This window comes from Chroicocephalus ridibundus, chromosome Z, assembly GCF_963924245.1.
Source record: "Chroicocephalus ridibundus chromosome Z, bChrRid1.1, whole genome shotgun sequence".
In the NCBI taxonomy this organism is placed as follows: Eukaryota; Metazoa; Chordata; class Aves; order Charadriiformes; family Laridae; genus Chroicocephalus; species Chroicocephalus ridibundus.
Window position 1 is genome coordinate 32,560,378 of NC_086316.1, and position 20,210 is coordinate 32,580,587.

At 45.3% G+C, this 20,210-nt stretch overlaps 1 protein-coding gene across 8 annotated transcripts in view; it reads left to right on the forward strand.

Annotated features, from left to right (window-relative positions):
• Window positions 1–20,210, forward strand: part of NRG1 (neuregulin 1) — a 477,064-nt gene that overhangs the window by 271,107 nt on the left and 185,747 nt on the right. For 5 of the 8 annotated variants that reach the window (XM_063319571.1, XM_063319573.1, XM_063319574.1 and 2 more), the window contains exon 1: window positions 19,699–19,927. The exons of the other annotated variants lie outside the window; for them this stretch is intronic. In XM_063319571.1, the coding sequence (XP_063175641.1) occupies window positions 19,714–19,927 (214 nt within the window). In that variant the 5' untranslated portion in view covers window positions 19,699–19,713. Of the gene's footprint in view, window positions 1–19,698; window positions 19,928–20,210 lie in introns of those variants that run through there. 8 annotated transcript variants of the gene reach the window in all.

Genomic DNA, 20,210 nt, shown 5'->3' on the forward strand with positions numbered 1-20,210 from the left:
TTTCCATCCCCCAAAGTAAACAGAAATGTCAACTCTTAAAATCAAAGGTTAAACAGTAGTGAGTGGAGCATAATGGAAGGTAGGGAACACTGTCTAAAAGGCAATTGAATGGATTATGATCTCTACACTGTGGCCAGAGCTTAAAAAATTGGATGTGGCACAACTTTGCTTTTAGTTCCCACTCTACTTCTTTCTTCAAAATATTAATCTAAGTTTTAGTGTGGATTTTAGTCAGCCACATTTCAAGCAAGTGTATATTATTTTCCTTAAGGCTCAAAGGCTTCTGGGGCTATGGAGGTAGTGTTTTGTCCTATGATGCAGAAGGGATGAATTTCACTGATTATAAATTCATTACCTTTTCAGACATTAAAAATACTTCTACTATTTGTTGGCTGCAGAAGCAAATACACAAAATGACATCTTGAGACTGGTTCTAGGTGCCATCCTACACTCACATCAGTGGATTTTCAGCTATGCCTGTGAACAATCACACAAAATGGGCAGACAATGATATGAGTTCATATATGATACATAAGCCTCTCAGGCAATTCGGAAGTGGGTAGTTGGGGTTTAATCAGAGCTAATTTTTCAAAATAGAACAAAAATATGTTAAAAGAGAAAGAAATACTGTTATTTTTCATACTCGTGGAAACTACTGGCCCAAATATTTGCACTGAGCTTCAGAACAAGTTTGTCCCTGCTCACCCTGTTCATGTAAGTCAGAGCAGCCCAGAGCCACTTTAAATGACTGCAGCTGCCAAGAGCCTCTCTGAAACCACACAGGCCCTGAGAACTGGTGAAACACAGATACTTTTGATCCTAAGCCTAAAGGACTCCTCTTGTTTCCCTCTCCTCTGGGGCAGGGGTGGGGGGGGTGGGCAGTAAAGCTTTGCCAGTTGTGCCTTTAACCCACCCTAAACTCCCCTGCCCATGGTGGGGTCTCAGCTAGCACACAGGGATGGCTCTGCTGGGGCAGGGAACGGGGAGCCTGTCCTTCCTATCTGCTCCCAGGCTGTCAAAACAAATCAGGTAATGCCCAGGCTATGAGTGTCTGCTTCCTACTGGACTTCAATTACAGAGTGAACACACACAGGAAAAATGCTTTATCCATGGGGCATGCGCGAGAGAGTTTTCTCTTAATATGTGTATTTATTTTCCTTCAAAGTAGATCTAAACAGTGATTTTCCACCCTGAACAAGTATCAGCTGGCTGACACAGAAAAGTAAAGAAAAAGAAAGGTCTCTCTCTGGAGCTAATTAAAAATAAATGCTTAAAGGTTGTGTGTAACTAGGCAATCATGAAGCTGAAGTGGTCACCAAATGTTCACTTTTGTCCTGAAAATGAGTATGTGTGTGGCTTTCACTCCTCTCTTCTGTTTCCAAGCCCAGACAAAACTGTTTGCCAGCTCTCTGCCTGTTATGCCAAAATGGATGCTACAGAAGACAGCCTGGGCCAGTGCCTGAGAGTCCCAGCACCCTCTGTGCATCTGTTTGTCATAAGGATTTAGCAGGTCTTGAGTTCAGCTTTGCTGGATTCTTCGGCTATGAGAGACAGCCAGCCAGACATCTCTGGCCAATCTCCTTCAGACAGGTAGGGAGAACAAGCAGATATGAAAATCACAATTTCACAGATCTGGAACACAACCTTAGCAGCAGCATTAACAGTTTTTTCCTAAGAGACAGCAGTCTACCTTGGGCGACCCTCCTATGTTAAAAAAAAAACCAAAACAAAACAAAACAATTAAAAGGAAGGTTTCTTCATGATTTATAAAAGAGGATGGTAAAGGGGAAGGAAGGTGTGTGACATGCCAAACTCAAGCCTGATCAGCTTAGTATCTGCGAAGACAGAAGACTAGTGCCCAGGCATGTGGCATGGGTTGAAGTAGGTCTATGCAGGAAGAGCCTGGGTTGTAGAAAAGTGGCCGAAATGTCTCTTTTTCTCTTCAAAATACACATATGTCCAGAAAAAAAATTTCCTTCTTCCTAGCTAGGCATCAGGCAAATGTTTTGCATGATTCAGTTAGTCTCATGCTTTCTGTTCAGGTTGTTTGATGTAGTGCTACCAAGCGCTATGAAGGCTTCCTCAGCAGAGATGGCAGATAGCAGCAGGATCCCATGCTGTTGAAAGGAAGCCTTCTGAGGACAACTGAAAAATTAGTGAGATCTTTGTTAAATCCCCTCAGCTGGCCCAGAGCTCTGTGCAAAATTCCTCCTGCATGAGATCAAGGGAAGATGGGTTCTGGAGATCATGACTAAGAAGCTTCCTCACCTGGCGCTTGGGCCCACAACCTGTTTGTGGCTGGTCCCTACTTTTGAATTTCCTCATCCAGCTGGTCCAGCCAGGAGAGTGTCCCTGCACTGAATCAGTGGATCTGTACATGCACAACACAAAGCAGTTTGGATGGAGGTAATAGAAAAAGCTGCTCCCAGTGTAGGAGAGGTGCTCTTTGTTCTCCACAGCACCATATTAAAAACTGTTTGGCCCAGGAGTCTCTTGGAAAGTGGTGTGATCCAGGTAACTCCTGTGCCTGCTGAGACATCGCTGCAAGGCGCCAACTGGCCCCAGCACACATCCCGCAGTGTGCTGTACAGGAAGGGCGTGCGCTTGTTTGGGGTGAAAGGAGTTCCACCAGGAAATGCTGGCACTTCCAAGAAATGACTCGGGATATTTATTGCCTGTGGAGTGAATGCCAGGCTTGGATGAACAGCGTCCCATATGACTGAGCCAAACTGAATAGCCTCCCTCCTCCTTGGCAGTGGGGGCTAAGTAAACCCTGCTGAAACTTGAAACACCTTTGTACAATTTGCATATTTCTATGATGCCTGAACAGTGACCATATCCTGCTGTCATTATCCGCTAGGAAGTTACATAGCGGTACTATAAAACAGGAATAAGCTGGACATATGACACATTAGGAAGATAAAGAGGACAATAAACATTAGTGTAATATTTTACAAGTCTCTTCACGTGTCATTCCATAAGATCTGTAACCTAGATGATTCAAAAGAACAGCATCGGTGACACGCAGCCTGCGTCTGAGAGCTTTGTTATTCAAATGTGAGAACTAAAAACCCCTCTTGGCCCCAGTTTCCTATCCTCCAGCATAATAAAAATAGTGGTATATTTTCCATTTAGTAACAATCCTACACACATGGCAGATGAGCCACACAGACCATGGAGTGACCCAACATAATTTTCTACACTTTCTGAAGCATTCCATTACATTAAAAAAATGGAAGATTCCCTCTGGCGGTTGTGGACCAGTTCAAAAAACTTTGATGCATTGCACACTTTTTTACTTCCCTGCTTCTTTTTTCTTCCTTCTTTGCAATTCTTGTGTACTCTTTGTTTGCCTGGCATACACTTTTCTCTTACAATCCTGCATTCCTCTGACTTTCCAAAATCTTGTGGCTGTTAAAGGGATCATGTGAAGGTGTTTTAATTATGCCTGGAGCAGGAATGCACAAATTTAAGTATGATCAGGTATCTGTGGCCTGCGTGGAGAACCCTTTCTCCTGATGAGTAGCACTTTAGTGAGTAGCCCCACTGACTTAAATAGATGACTCAAGTAAGCAATGTGCGTTGCAATTAAGAGGTTGAACACAGGTGGAAAACCAAAAGGTGTACGGAAATTCTTCTCTGCTGAGTGTGTGCAACCAGTTCCTGAACAGCATGAGCAGCCAGTGCATGTGTTCACAGGTCCCTCTGTGAACGCACCCTGCTCGGTTTGAGTGTATGCTGGGAATGAGGAAAAATGTCTCTTATTACCTTGCAGTGCCTATTGGTCAATATCTGCATTTTTAAATGGGATTTCTGGAAGGGGAGGAAGGAGAAACTGCATCACAAAGCTGGACAAAGAAACAGGGTTCTTAAGAAATCACACTCCATGTCATTGCTTTGCTGGGTGGCCGTGATGTGTTACAGCTGGAAGCTTTTTTTCTGCTGGGAGGAATTTGGCTTGAGGACTCAAAAACCTGTTCACCATTGCAACCATGTTGGTGGAGGGCAGGCTTCAGCTTTTCACCTGAGCACAGCTGTAGCTGTCAGACAAGATGTTGCCCCCTTTCTACTCAAACTAGAGAACACAAATGGAAAGCTCCATCATCTGCATCGTCTGTGTCCTCACCTTGTTTTGGGAAAACAGAGAAAGCAAAACAGGTGTCAGGTGATGCTTTATTTTGGATACGGATAGCAAGGGGAGTTCACAACAAAGTGATGCTGATAAGGTCTAAAGCAAGCATAAGCATCTTTTGGGCCCACAGGGGAGACCAAAGCCAACTCAATGCCTGCCTTGCTGCTAGGATTTTTGCTATTACTATGTAACAGATAAAATTAGCATTACACTGATGCTGTGGCAAATGGAGGCATTAATTCAGCCCGTTACTCTTGGCCGTTCCAATGCAAAGCAGGATGGATGTTTGGAGTTAGCAAATCCCAGGCAAGGGCCATTCCTCTTTAAAAATCGTATTTCTGTGGGCAGAAAGGGCTGTAGGAAAGGGAAGCTGTGCTGTTGTCAGTTCGAAGACAGCTCTGTAGTGTGCTGTTTAGGATCCGGCAGCACCCAGCTGCCCACCCAGCAGCGCTCTCAAAAGGAAAAAGGGGCCTTGTCAGCTCTGCAAGAGGAAGAGGAAGCAGCCTTCTCCTCCTCCTCCTCCTTCTCCTCCCCTGTGTGCGGGGGTGAGAGGTCTGGCTAGTCTCCCTGATGGCATGAGGGAGATTGTGTGACCTGCGTGTCCCCTCCTCTCGGTGGGAGCACAAGCACACCGGGCTTTGTGCGCGGGCAAAGCAGCTTCCCTGCCCACCATCTATCTATCACAAGCAGCCTGCTGGTGTGCGACACCCAGGTGGCCTTCCTGCCCTGATGGGCGACACCCGGGTGGCCTTCCTGACCACGCAGGGATGCTGGTCTGCGCAGAGGGGGAAGGTGAGGGACCGACGCTCCAAGTGCGTGGGGCCGACTTTCAGCGGGTGCAACTCAGTGCAGCCTGTTGGCTTCAGTGGTGCTGCGCTGACTTACACCGGCTGAAAACCTGTTCTCTGCTTTTGGCAGAGTTAATGTACTTTCCTTTCTTAGGGCAGAGCAGTCTAATGGTAATTATTGTTATGCGGGAAGTTGAAGTTAATCTCTGTTTTCGCATGAGTATAAATGCCAAGGCCTGCATACATATATTTCAGAAGCAAAGAGAAATTACACACTGAACTGATGGCATTTCATTAGCATTTACATTATCTTTGGGCCCAGAGGGTTCAGTGGAAACCGAGAGTCTTCTGCACAAGGAACTTTACCCACGGCTTTATAAGGGCTTTTTGTATTGGGCCTTGAAAACCTCCAAGGACAGAGAAGGCTCAGCCTCTCTGGGCATCCCATTGCACTGCCTGGTTGTCATCATGGGGAAGAAATGTGTCTTATCTCCAGCCTGAACATCTCTAGCTTCACCTTATGCCTGTTGTTGCTCCCCGGTCCTCCCAGCCAGAATGCTGTGAGGTGCTCCGAAACCATCTCTGCTTGAGGCTGAACCAGCCCCTCCTCCCAGGACACTGCCCCAGTCCCACCAACCCAGTGGCCTCCTGGAGCCCCTCTGGATTGTCATTCTCTCTCCTCTCTGGGGCCACAAACAGGATGCAGTGCCTGGATGAGGCCTGAGAGGCCCTGAGCCAGGGGATCGCCCCTCTCCCCTGTACAAATCCATCTGCCCTGTAGAACTTACAAACTGGAAAAGAATAAAAAAGAGACAAGCTGGATCACAGCAAAAACAAGGACACAGAGAACTTGTCTTGCCTAAACTTAGCGTGCTTAGCTGAGACCAGAAGACCATCTAGCCCACTATCCTGCCCCTGGGACTAGACAACAGCCCATAGCGGTAGAAGAGTGTAAGGACATGGGAGGTATGCACAAGAGGATTTTTGGGAATGATTTCCCAGTTTCCAAGAACTTGAGTGTCATGGGTGATCAGTTAAGATTTAATAGCTCCTGAGTCACTTTTTGTCCATGAGTTTATCAGATTGGTTTTGAACTCCATGTAAACCTTTACCATTCACAATGTCCTGTGGTAAGGAGTTCCACAATGTAACTAGTTAAATGTTGTGTGAAAAGGTACTCCTTTTCATGTTTGGAAAGAATAGGGGTTGTGTTTGGAACTACCACTTTCTGCTTTTACTGATGCTCCTTACTTCCATAATTCCCTAATCATCTTCTCTGTTCCACTTGCATGGAGTGCATGGGACTCCACCACATCCACCAGACTGCATGCCTTCAACCATCTGTCTTGCCCTTCTCTGTACTTTATCCAAAGCAGATGCAGGGACAAGGAATGCACAGGGTTTTAAAAATGTGGCTGCAAATCAGTTTGACAGAGAGGTGTTCTCTGTTTTCTTCTCTTTTCCATTCCCAAAAGTTCCTAGGATGGAGTTTGCTGTTTTGATGGAGCACCAGCTGTGCTGTTTGCAAAGCTATATTTTTGAAAGTCAGGATCTTGAGTGGGGATAATTCATTGAAACCCTGCTCCTAAACCAGTAAAGGTCTGGGAGAATTTTACCTCTGCAATCTTCCAACCTCTTTACCTCCACTCCAGTGTCCTGTCTGCTAAACTAAGATGGCTCCCAGGAATACTCCATTGGGGTAGTTCGTTTCTGCTCTCATGTCCTTTCAGGCTTGCCTAACACATGACAAACTTTGCCCCTCTTTGTCCACAACACAATGATAGTACAACAATGACTGTGCCCTAGCAAAATACTTTTGTGTTTTGCTATTGGACTGAAAGTTTTATAGCATCTCTGTATGTCTTTCTTTCTGAAGCCCTGCTGATCGTTTTGGGCATTGTATTTACCCCAAACACTTGCACTTCATCTTTTGGAGTAACTTCCTTCAGCACATCGAGCCCCAAGAAAGGTGAGAGGCATTGAAGGGCTGTGGGAGAGAGACGCACGTGAAGAACAGGAAAGAGGGGGCGAGCGAACCCCCGCTGTGTGTACAGTCATCCATAGCCCATATTATGGTGGCAGTCAACCTCCACAGGCACTGCTTCAGAGACGATAAGGTGGCTACAGCATGAGCTGAGTCCATAAACTGGCGTTGCCATTACGCTGGGGGTTACCTGATGCCATCTCAGGGCAGAATCTCTCTCTCTGGGCACCACTGGGAGTTTAGTACCAGTGGCGTCAAATTGGTGGTGTCTTAAATCAATGTCCATGAAACGGGAACAAAACCTGTTTTTACTGTTTCACCTATCCCAGAGAGCGTTAACTTTTCTGAAAGTGACATGTGGTTAGTTCAGCACAATATTAAACCCCTACTCTGGCTTTTTTTTTCTTCCTGTCAATGACTTTTTGTGTGGCTAGTGCAATGCCCATAATCATATTTTCTTATTGATCTGAGCAATAGATATGGCCCTTAAGGTTAAATTCCTGTGGCCAGCCTTCCTCAAAAAGATTGTGGCCTGTGGTGTGTTATGTTATGTGTAGGGACACTTGTTGGGCACCCTGTCTGTGCAGCCCAGCAAAAAGGCCAGAGCAGGTCTAGTGTGTCCTGCATCCTACCTCAGGCTGGGACCACCTGACTTCACCAGCAACACAGCCTGAAAGGGACAAACAACAACATCTTGTGTCCTGAGTAAAGATCTCACATAAAATGGTTCTCTGTAGATTCCTGGAACAATATTTTGAAGGTCTGGCATCTTTATGGTTCTGCCACAGCTTTGATGTGCTTCCCTGAACAAATTGCTTCATTGCACCATGCCTGAGCTTCCACCTCTATTCAACAGGGAGTCATTATAGGGACTCCCTAAAAGCTAGGAATTATTACAATTAAATCAAACAAATGGTGCTGCTGACAATCTTTTCAAGAACTGATGACATTTCTTGGAGGTGAACACTGTCATTTGCTTGGTGGTTACCAGAAGGCATTCATGGATGTTAGAGCAAATAGTAATTAATTGACCGTGTAAAACAACTGATGACTGAAGAATCTGACTCAGATCCCACCTCTTTGTTTAAACTTGTCTGTAAATTCTTCACATTTTTATTTGGTAAGAACAAAGATAAACTGCTTTAAATGTAACCACAACCTGTAAACATAACATGCAATGTCTGAAGGATGGGTCAGATTTTCTGTTGGGTGAGTGGGTGCAGCTTCCAGGCTGAGGTTGAGAGGTTGTCTCAGCAGTTTCCAAGCCTTGAGCATTTCCTCTCTGAAAGAGAAATGCAGTTTTCTGCAGAATGAGGAAGACCAAAACCGCTGTCTTAACGCCAAGGGTGCAAGCTGACAAACTGGAAGAAATGGACATACAAAGGTGGGCATTTCCTGGAGGAGTATTTAGGCTCTTAAAGAAAATAGGGCATGTGGGGCAAAAGGGAGGTTTCACCATGGCTTTCAGTCCAAAATGCAGACAATTAAAGCTTTTGAAAATATCACCCTGAATGAATGAATGAAAGACAATAAACACATGGGTGTAGGAAAGCTCTCCCCCTCTTGAGCAAATTTTGCATTTGTACAGAGGTACACTGGATCCACAGGAGACTGCACCCTCCTCCCCAAATATATCAGACACCAAGAGCTGCTCAATGTTGGTACTTCTATCGTCTGTCAGTCTGCTCATTGCATCTGCTCCATCCGGATCCTCAGACAGCTCAGGCCACAGTATGTGGTGTGAGCCTGGGTGCTAGGGCACTCACTTTACTGCACCAAGGGAAGTCACAGCACAGAGTTTCTTTCTCTGCATCACATTTCTGCCTGCCAAAGCTATTAGCTTACCTGAGAAACTATGGTAAATTTGGAAAAATGCCATTTCCAAACAAGGCCTGCCTTTCCCCATTGTTCACAAGGAACAGCATTTGCAATTGATTGCTTTACTGATCCTTAACTATTTTAATTTTAATAAAGCAACTCTTGCTAGCTAACTATTCTCTCCAAGCTAGTTCAGCTTATCCTCTAGCTCTCAGCACTTTACTCAAGGCAGTCACTCACTTATTTATTTTTGCCAGAACACTGGGATCCGTATCAACGTGACTTATTATTTTCTTGAGGTGTCCCTGACCATCAGACACTTCATCAGATTCTTTAATATCTTTTGCATCCTGTTGCTGTAGACAAGTCATGCACCTGCTGGACCATCTGCCGTTGCAGACTATGATTCAACCCACGCACTCGAGAGATTTCTTTATCCATTACTTTGTACTTTGTTAAATGGTATCTGTCTGTACAGAGAGGCTCTACTGAGGTTTCAGACAAGGGCCAGCCCAAAGGTGTTTCAGACGCACAGGCAAAACCTGATGTTTTTTCCCTGCCATTAACTCTACCTCCAGAAGTTGAAAGGAGCACACGGGGAAACCTGCAGGGCAGAGCATCTCAGCACGGTTTGGCCCGCGGCCAGTGAAATGGCAGGTCTGAGACAGAGCAGTGGCATGGCCAGCCCAGCTCTTCAGGACTCAAGCACAAAATGGCAAAGTGCTGGCGCTTTTGTTCCTTTCCTGCCAGTTTTCTTGCCTGTTCCTGACCTTGTCTCATGTTCCTTTTCTTGCTTATATTTATAGGATGGCACTAAAAAGCCTTGATGTAATCACCTGACGTTTGCATGAATTTTTGTTATGCTGTTTATTTTTTTTCTTTCTTTCTTTTTGCCTGTCACAAGTCAGCCTGTTGAGGATTTCTTCTGTATGTTTATTAGGCAATTCAGCAAATATCCAGATTTCCATCACACTCCCAGAGCTTTGCATTCACAGCAATATTTTCTTTTCCAATTTCCTTGCAGTATGGGCTCTGGTTTATTTTGTTGCATACATGACCCTGCATCACTAAAGACCATACAGCTGAGTTTAGTGTTGCAAGTAAGTCAATTGTCTTCTTGAATTTCTTCACACTGTCTTCAGTCTCTGTGGATACACATTGTTTCACTGCCTGCTAAGAGGATATTGACGGTATTGGCAATATTGGCAATATTGAAAGGCAAGGCAACTAAGGTCAGTCTTAATGTACCGTATTGGAAGCGTGCATTCCCCAGGAGTACTTTTCTTCGATGACTTACTTGTTTAGTCTCGCAAGATCCTTTGGAGTTGGTGGTTTTGGTCAGAGTCCCTGGGCAACTGATACCTTGTGAAGACACTTGACAAAAAATGTCTTTTCTTTGTTTTCTTTGTGCAATAAGTTGTTACCAGTGGTTCTGCTCTGCAACCCGTTGGTGTGAACACATTGGTTACTGGTGCACCCTGGAATATTTCATGGCATTTTTGACCCCTCCCAGGTTTTACTGACAGGTTCTTACCAAATCATCAGGATTTGGTCAACTGTATTCTCTTTGCTTTTTCTGTAGAGTCCTTTTAATCTGAAGCCACCACACAATTAAAGTGACAGACATAAAGAATGCTAATAGAAGGCTGACCATCACTTACCTGATGCAGAACGAAAACTGTCAAAAGAAGGAATAGTTAATACCCATTGACAGAGAATAGAGATCAGTATGCACTGGAAACAGTGTCCACTATCAGTCCATTATTAGGTTGAGACCCTGGGTTTTGTTATAAACGTTACCTTCCCCTCTCGGAACATAAACTTTGTGACTTGGGTGACTAGCCACATAGCTGAGATGGTGACTCTGGAATTACCAAGTTCTCCACAGCAGCTGTGGTGAATAACTCAGGAGCAAACTATAGGATTAAATGTGTTTGCATAATGGGCCACCATAGAGCTACACAGAGCAATCAAATTATCAAATAGCACTTCCATATTCTCCCTTATAACTGAGATATCTGCATTCTTTCTGTGGGTTAATCACGAACAGACCAAGGTCTGTGCTTGTGGAACAGCATATTCATTGTCAATTTTTAACTCATGAATAAACCTGCAGGCGGAATTGCCATTAAAATACTTTTGTTCTCTGCTCAGCGAGGTGATCCCACAACTTCCAGTGCTTTACTAGCAAGCTGTATAGGACTAGTACATTTAGGGTAATAGGATTCCTGTCTTGGCTCAGTTTTGAATGTTTTATGAGTCAATTAAAACCACTTGAAAGAATTTAGTGACACAGGAACCACACTTTTTATTCCCTGACAACTGAGTCCTGCATTGTTTTCATAGGGGTAGGATTAATGAAGGTTTTTAAAAAACTTTGCCCCAAAAGGAAGTACCCAGATCCCAGTTATTTGTATTTTTAAGCACTGAAACTTGGCAGACAGGGCACAGCTTGTAGGAATTTTCCAGTGAGCCAAAAGAACCCTAAATATACATGTATTTAGGTCTACAAGTGTGCTAAAATACTGTGTTTACTAGGATCTGTGTGGCCCCACATCACCTCCTGAGTTGTATTTTGTACGTGTGTGTGTGTGCGCGCGTGTGTGTGTGTATGACCTGAGGATCTGGAGAGAATTCTGCGTAAAGCATATTTCACAAAAGGTTTTATCCACAGAGGAAGTCACACCAGCTTGATTACATCAGGGCACTTACAGTGCTGAGGGTCTCTAGCTTGACTCCCTATTGAGACTTTCTTTAAAAAGGGAGGAATTAGTAAGCAAAAAGCAAGGCTATTTGCTATCTATATGTTTTAGACTAGGGATCATCTGGAAATAGTCATGATGTGTTAGGGCCAAATGTTCAGGCATGCAAATCACTATTCCCATGGACTTCAAAGGAACCGTGCTGATTTTCCACCCTCAGGGATCTGACCTCTGGATTTTTCTTCAGCCTTCACACCACATTCACTACCTTCCATACCACACCTTTTGCCAAACAAAGTTATATTTAGCCCTTTTTTCTGGTATTTTATGCTGAATTCAGTTTTCCCACCAGCACTAAGCAACCCATAATACCTTCATTCATGATTCTGAATGTCATGAAAAGATGTCATGAAGTCATGAAAAGAAAAATTAAGATCTTCTTAAAATGTAGTTTTAACTTCCCCTTGGCAATCTTTTACGAGGTGTATAGCTTGATAATTTCTGATGCCCCAAAATGAGGAAGTGAGACAGTGACCACGGGGGTCTGGTCACCCTAACTGTGGCAGAAGGATAGGGCAACAGAACTTCACACCATGTCTCTACACTTGTGGAAAAAAAGGAAAGTAATTAGTCTGGGAAGAAAGAACAAGTTCATATAAACGGCTCTGAACCAGCACTGACTTACAGGTCACTGAAGTCACCACTTTCTTTTAGAAACATGATGAAGCCTCATGCTGACCTGAAACCTTAGGCATTTGTTAAATTGCATGCAAAGCAGAAGAACACAAAACTGGTCACACTGGGTCAAACTAAAGTCCCATCCAGATTAATATCCATTTTCTAACAATGGCCAGGAGCAGGGTCCTAAAGGAGATTACAAGAGCTGGGCATGTAGAGAGCAATTTTCCAGATTTATGCTCCCAGCTCCTGTCTGTCAGCCAGGTACCCTATTCTTAGGATAACTACAGAGCACCCAGGTGTATTTGGGGTGCATTTCCCCTCTCCTTCCCCCCTCCCAGCGTCTGGCATGGCTCAAAACAGACAAATATACATTTTTTGCTCTGGCCTGTCTGCAGGTAACACCTCACCTCCACCCCACCCGCCAGGGTACTGTGTTTAACACAATTTCAAAACATTATTTTTTGAGGCTTGAAATAACTGGATTTCCCCAGGCTTTAATTTACCACTTGACTAGTTTCCCATTTAACCTTTCACTTCAATCCTTATTTCACAGCATGAAATGAAACCCCTGCACACCATATTTCTCTTTTTGAGGCAAGCCTACCAAAATTATCTTCTGCTTGGATGTGATGGGAAGTGCTTGCAACTTGCTGAAACAACTCAGTGAAAGCAATGTATTACTCCTCATAGAAAATTCTCATTGAAGGTTGCAGCTGAGAAACTTTGATAGGAGGAATGGCATATCAGACATATTTTACCAGAAGTTGCACTTATTTAGAAAGGAAAGGGCATGAAAACTTTCTGAAAGAACAATCCTTACCAAACCCCATTTCTGAAAGGTACCTAAGTCTGTGCCTGGCTTTAAGCAAAGAAGTTGCCATAGAAATACTCCTGTGCTTAATATGATGCCTGCTAAATCAGGGATTTAACCAGGGACGCTGCAATTACTAACACAAATTTTCACAGCCTGAGCTAAACAGTCAAGACTTGCTAGCTATAGATATATATTTCTTACACAGATAAGGCACAGCAGGCTATCTTGCCACTGGTTCAGGCATTAATTAGACACAACTTAATTATCCTGCTGGATGAAAGACCTTAAAACAAATCTGGAGTGACTGTACATCCTCTCTAACACTGTATTTATTCATTTTTGCCTAGGATTTAAATAAGAAGAGTTATGGAGAAGACAAAGCCCACACAGAGAGACTCCTCCCCCCACATGCAATATGTTTTTGTTTACTGCTGCTCATCTAGCTGATTTTCATGGGCAGCAAAAGCTCCAGTTGAATCACAACAGTTCTGAACTAACTGTGAACGTGCGTGTGTCCGTGTCTCTGTGTGTGTGTATACACATGTGGGGAGGTATATGCATGGGCAAAGTCTCATCCTTCATTTTGTATATTAATGACGAAATGGATCCAAACAATTTCTGTATTTAGTAGCAGGCCATTTAGCTGAGCTTTCAGTGAAATCCATGCAAAAACTGTACGTCTGCATGTCTGGTCTATGGGGCTAGACCTCTTGGTATGCTCAGACAAGAGGGAATACCCTCAGTCACAGTTGTCCCACCACATACTGGGCCAGGGACAAAGAAAGCATAGTAGTGATCAGAGCACTTATGTAAAAAAAAGGCTAGTCTCAGTTCCTGTTCCTGCTCTCCTAAGTATTTCACCAGGCCAAAATTTTTGGCCAAGGTGCCTAAGAGCCTGGCTAACTCCTGAGAGATGAGAGATGTGCACTTGCGTCTCTTCAGACAGATAGAGGAACCGAACCCAGGTTTCTCCTTCCTGGGGAGAGGACATTTTCCAACACTGGGCTGTTAGCACAGACACAAGGGAGGTAGTCTGTCCTCGTTGCAATCATTTTTACATACCATCTGCTTTTTTTCTAGTGTTTTTGTTTCACTCTGGGGCCATGAATGCACCTTCCTGCAGCTTAGAGTTGAAAGCCTCCTAAGCTTCAATGAGGCGTCTTGTCTTATTGTTAACACTTGGGTAGCTTCTTGCTTAGCAGACATGGCAGTTGTGAATCTCACCAACAGGCACTGAACACTCCTCAGATGCTGAATGTGGAGCCTATGTGCCTAATTCAGGATGCTGTTTTGATGACCAGATCATGAAGTGTTTGGAGCTACAAAGCCAAGAACTGCTGGGTCTAAATCCCCCCTCAATTCTAACTCCTTTTCCCCTTCTGTAAAGAAAGAGGCTAGTAGCTTTGCCACACAGACACAGGGGTGTTTTGAAGACGAGACATCTTGGAGACTGCATGTCATTGAGATAACCTCATGAAGAAGGCTGTAACAACCTTGGGTGGCAGCGTAGGCAAAACACTCCAGAGTGCTTGAGCTGCACTGATTGACGGCGAAGGGGAGCTGTTTTCTTCACAGAGCCTGTGGAGCAAAGACAGCATGAAGTGGAGCCCTTGAGGACCCATCAGACTAGCCAAGCAATTTAGTGAGGGACTCTGGAATAATGCACCTAGGTTAATTGCACTGCGTCGGGAGCATCATTTTTGCTCCAGGCTGGTGCCTGTGCTCTCTGTCAGTTGGCTGCCTACAGGACAGGCCAGCTTGTTGTTGAAGAAGAGGGGAGTCACAGGAAAGCAGAGGCCACAATTCCAGTGCTCTTGTGATGGAGAAGACCACACAAGATACGGAACTACCTGTGTGGCTTGACAGTTTAGAGACAGAAATAGCTTTACCAAACCCACCGGGCAGAGCACAGTTTGAAACTGGTGACCACATGGGTGCAGGTTTGGAAGGGATCGGGGCCAACATCCCTTTTGAGATGTGTCACCACAGAGGTAATGAATGAATGCTGGCCGTGATGGGGCACAGATTAACCACAGATTTATACCCAGAGCGTGCTAGTCTAATTCGGAAGGCCTGCTGGTCCCTTGTGAGTGCAACAGGATGATGTGGGTTATCGTGCTTGGCCACTGAAGTCTTGCTCACAGTGACAAAAATCAATCTGGATCCAAAACAGCTATGCATTTAATGTGAATTTGTTAAACCACATTAAAGCTCTGTTTTGGCATTTTTAATCAAAGGTGCTTTTAATGTGATTAGAGTTTATTACCTTAACAAGTGAATTTGTCTGAACTTAATTTCAGATTTTTTTTAGTCCTGAGTTAGAATATCCACCCAGAAATTGAATGAAGTTCCAATATACACTTAAATTATTTTGGATTCATTTTCATGAGAGCATAACGTGTGGACTGAACACAGGTAAAGTGAGAGAGCTGTCAGAACTGCCGCTGCTGGAGGAGCTTGGATTCAAACAGGGGCTGCCAAAATTATTCCTCTTAATAGATTTTCACCTTCCATGCATTTTCACTTATTTTCTTTTCAGAGGCAGTATCCTTGATTATGACTAGTGATGTTTTTCAGGAGTGTAGTAACCTGTAGAAACTTTGGCCTGATATGTTTTTGAGGAAGATAAAGCTTATGCCCATTAACTACACAAAGATCTTTTCATTCATCTTACACCGAACAGCATCAATGTCTTGCACATTTATGGGGCAAGCAGTTATGACTAGATGATCTAAAAAGTTCTGAAACAGTAAATGTTAAAGTATCTGTTTCTCTTGTTATGACAGTTCTCCGAACTTTCACAAATTGAGTCTGTAAAAATTGTTGGTAAATTGGAGGCTACCAGAGCTTGTTTGTAGCAACATATATACAGACACATGTACAAACAATTATGAAATGTGCTATTTCCTGAAAAGAGACGTTAATGGGACGTCATCACCTGTCACGATTGCTGCTGTTGCCAAAGATGTTGGTCTGTCAGCTCGACCTTTAAACCACTGTTAGGATACTTTTGTGTAATCAGGATTTGCATCTTCAAAATGTCAGTAGAACAAAAGCAACTGTTGTCCTGACTCAGCTGAGTAGATGTCAAAGACTTGGTGCTTAGCTGCTGACAAAATTTCAAGTCCAACTTAAAGTAAGAATGGGTTTTATTCACAGCTATCGTTAGGATACATCTTGACCTGACCGTTTAGTTCTGTTTATGCTGATGTTTCTTACTCTTTTCTTCCCACCAATGGAGTGGCAATAAGCAGTTTTGATGTTTATTGTCATCCCACTTGCCTTCATGGGTTTTAAAGGAACACCAAATAAAGAAAAAGAGAAATTGGCAGACCTCAGTTTAAGAGAAGACTGAGAATGGGGTTAAACCATGAACTTTATTAATTCAGGAACTGATTTTGTTAAATGAGTATGTTTTCTGTAAGGGAGAAAAAAAAAGGTCTTAAAACACTTTATATTCTCTTGGCCAGGCATTGGAGTCTCAAAGTATTTGTAATTAACCCCCATTTGTATGGCCAGTGTATTTGTAAAAATGGACCTAGAAGCAAAAGAAAATCAGATTGTTGAAGTTTTATTCAACTGTTTGTTACTCTGGAGCACTTTCTATTTATTTTTATTTACTGATCTGTCTCTTTTGCCCTGCATTGCATTTTGCAGAGATGTTTGTGCGAGTGAAAAATTAGACTTAGCAGCATTCTGCATTCACTTTGTGTGATGTAAATAATTGCACAAAGTGCAGAGGTCCAGAGTAGCCAGACTACAAACAGATAGATGAACTTGGTCACAGGCAGAGCTTAATTTTTATACTGAAGAAGTTTACATGGAGAGAGCAAGGAGATGAACAAGTAAAAGCTCCATACAGACTCTATCCGTGTGTTGGTGACAAGAGGGCACCTCTCCGCTACCTGTCCTATGATGAACTGATGCACATGAAAGTTTGACTTCAGTTCCCCAAGTAACTGAGTCATTTTTATGAGGTTTTGCAGTCTGAGCTATGGCTCTCACTCCACTGGAATGATGTAAATGGTTGCATGTCTCTATTCCAAGATGTCCAAAGTGGCCTTTGGATGTGGGAACTGATAAAGTGCTTTGAGATCAGTACATTGGATGTGCTGTAGCAGCTCAGAAGATTGTTGTACATTGTGCATTTTCTGTCCGGTCTCTGACAAGCCCACTGTCTACCACAGTACAGCAACTGAGGGGGAAAAACAACCCTTTTAACGTGGTGTTAAATCAGCAGCTAGCTACTCTGTTGAAGTACTTTGCAGCTGGCTACAGCAAAGAAGGAGAGACAGTCTTATGTGCTATAAGCAATACCTGCTTCTTTCTCATTGGTGTATACAGGAATAAATCACACCCTTCTGCTGCAGATCTATGACCCATTGTCTAAAATGAATTATTGTCTTCATTCTGGGAATAATAGGCTTACTTCTGGGGCAGATTTCACGTACATTTTCCCAAGAAATTTCCAATTTCTGACAGAGGAGGTGCCAGGGAGTCAGGAATTTGGCGTTTCAGTTTTAGGGGTTCATTTTGAATGCATCTTCAGGCTCCTGGGGTCTTCTCACAGTAACGCACCCTCAAAAAGAAAGTCTTTAGTGGGGGTCTGTCTGCGTCCTGCTCACGGCGCCTCACTGCTGATAACTCCCTGTAATGACGGTCTAATACTGATGAACACGGCGTGAAGGTAATGTTTACCTTGAACATTTAGATTTTGCAGAGTACAGAAAATCAGGTCATATCGAGATTATTTAAAAGTACACTTTGTTACCCAACATAGTCCCTTACATTTTGCTGGAGTAGGCTCCCTCCTTGCTGAGTAGTGACCCCTTAAGGAAAAACAGGGCTACTGCCGCCAGTAATTTCTCCCCATCTCCAGCTGATCTTCCGTGAGATTTGCTTTCTCTCCCCGCTCTGCCTGGGGGTTATTGCCTCATTTTCGGTTCAGCACATTTGAGAAAGGATGTCATAACACCGTGTATCAAGAAATCCAAAATGTCGCTCAAATGTATCGTGCAGCAGGCATCTTCTGTAACTTTTTGTGTAAAGAATTGTACACGTCTTTTTTTTTTTCTTTTTTTTTCCCCGTGGTTTGGTTTGTTCCCTAGTGCTTTATCGCCAGACCACTTAGGAAGTCTATTTTGTTGCCTTATTGTTTTGCAGTCGATGTTGTTCAGTCCTCTAATTTTACTGTAGAGATAGAACTTACACAAGCATTAGTTTTTTTCTGTTTGTTTCAAAGTCCAAATGCTGAAAAACCAGCATTGTTTAACCAATGCGTTCTTCAAAAGCTTCTTGCTCCAGGGCAGTATCTTGAAAAAATTGAACCCTGAAACTGAGCCCTAAAACTTTCATCCAAAGAAGATGAGGAAATAGGTATATGTTAGGTTTGGAGTGTTTTGTCTTTTTTGGGCCTGACTCGGGAAGATTTTTTGAGTATTTTCAGTCATATAATAATGAAAAACAATTCTATAGCATCTTTTGTGCATGGTGATCATTGTAAATGCTTTTGCAGGCTAAGGGACATGCAGAATAGCCTCCTCAAGAGAAGGAGGAAACACTAAGAACTGCAAAGTAGCAATCCTAGTTTTAGGCTCTGATCCTACCTGGTTTTCCACGTTGCATGACCTTTCCAAGCATACAAGAAAAACCTTCCAGTGTGACATTTTAAGTAGGTTTTGCAGATCTTTTCTGTAACTTCTCAGAGTATTGTGTTTCCCACCTAATGGTGTAAGTGCATGTCCTACAGATAGTGGTTATCTGCACTAGTGAGGAACATGGCTCAGGTTAGCTGAGTAACTATATATACAGATTCTTGAAGTTTTCCCGATAACGGTGGAGTTCAGCTTGTTGTATTTACACTGTTACCAGTTACTTTAAAGCTGTCTCGGGTTTGGCTGTATCGAGTGCAGTTTCTTCTATGAACTGCAGCAAGGCTTTACCTGACCAGCTCTCACTTTGTGAGAATTGGTGGTTCTGGGATCAGCCCCCTGAGAGGATACAAAAGTAGGAACAGACCAACACTGAGAATATGGCCTGGAAGCGCGAGCTCCCCGTGGGCAGGATCCCCTTGCAAAGCACCAGGTGCGGGAGCGCACGCTAACCTCGCAAATCCCCCTTCCCTTGAGCATCCCCCGCCGCCGCGGGGGGGGAGGGGGGCGGCACCGCCGGTAACCCCGCAGGAAGCCGCAGCTTAAGCAGGTGTCTCAGTGGCAGCACGCAAGCACCCTGAGGAGCCACCGCGGCCGCCGCCGCCTCTCGCTCTCTCCCACCGCGACCCCCGGGAGAGTCTCCGCTCCATCTCCTCCGCGGCGAGCCCCCAGCTCGTCCAGCCCCGCAGCCACCCGCCTTCGCAACGAGCCACCGCGGGCTTTGCCGATCGTCTGGGCGGCACCAGGCTGCAACACCCGCCCCGTCCTGCCCTGCCCTGCCCCGCCCCGCCGGGGACGCGGTGCCTGCGCCCTCCCCGGGGCTGGGGCCGGGGCCGGGGCCGCGGCCGGGGCCGCCCCACACCCTGGGGCCGTGCAGGCTCCTCCCAAGAGCAAGCGTGCGGTGCCTGGGGCGGGCATTAGTGAGGCGTGTGCCGAGGGGGTGTGGATGTGGGCTGGAGTTTATTATTATTATTATTAGGAAAGAAAGGGAAAAGAAAAAAAAAAAGGAAAAAAAAAGGGGGTGGAGGAGGAGGAGGGAGGGGGGGTGAAGGGAAAAAAAAAAAAAGGCCCGGAGAGGAGTTTCCCAAAACTTCCAAGCAACTCGCTGCTCCAAGTCCCAGGCGGCAGAGGCGGGCAAGAGCGATGCTGGAGCCGCGGGCGCTGCGGGAGCCGACAGCGGCGGCGGAGGGGGCGGCCGCGGGGATGGCCGCGGCAGCGGCGGGGAGCGCGGTGCCGGCCGGAGCCGGGATGGCCGAGAAGAAAAAAGACGGCAACGGCAGGAAGGGGAGGAAAGGCAAAGGGCCCGGCAAGAAGCCCGCTCCGCCGGAGGAGGGCGAGGCGCCCGGGTCCGCCACAGGTAAGCCCGTCGGCAGGTGCGGAGGCCGCCCTGCGCGGACGCACCGCGCTCTTCCCGCACTCGCGGTGCCGCAGGCAGCGGGCGCATCCCCGGCGGCCGCCCCGGCCCGCCCCGGCCCGGCGGGCTTGCGCGCCCCGCGGCGGCGGCGGCTGCTCGCCGAGCTGCCCGGCCCCGCGGAGCGGCAGAGGCGGTGGCGCTGCCGGGAGCCCCTTCGCGGTCCCGCCGCGGGCCGGTCTGCCGCGCTCCCTCCCACCAGCCCCGAAACCCTGAGCGGCTCTCGGCC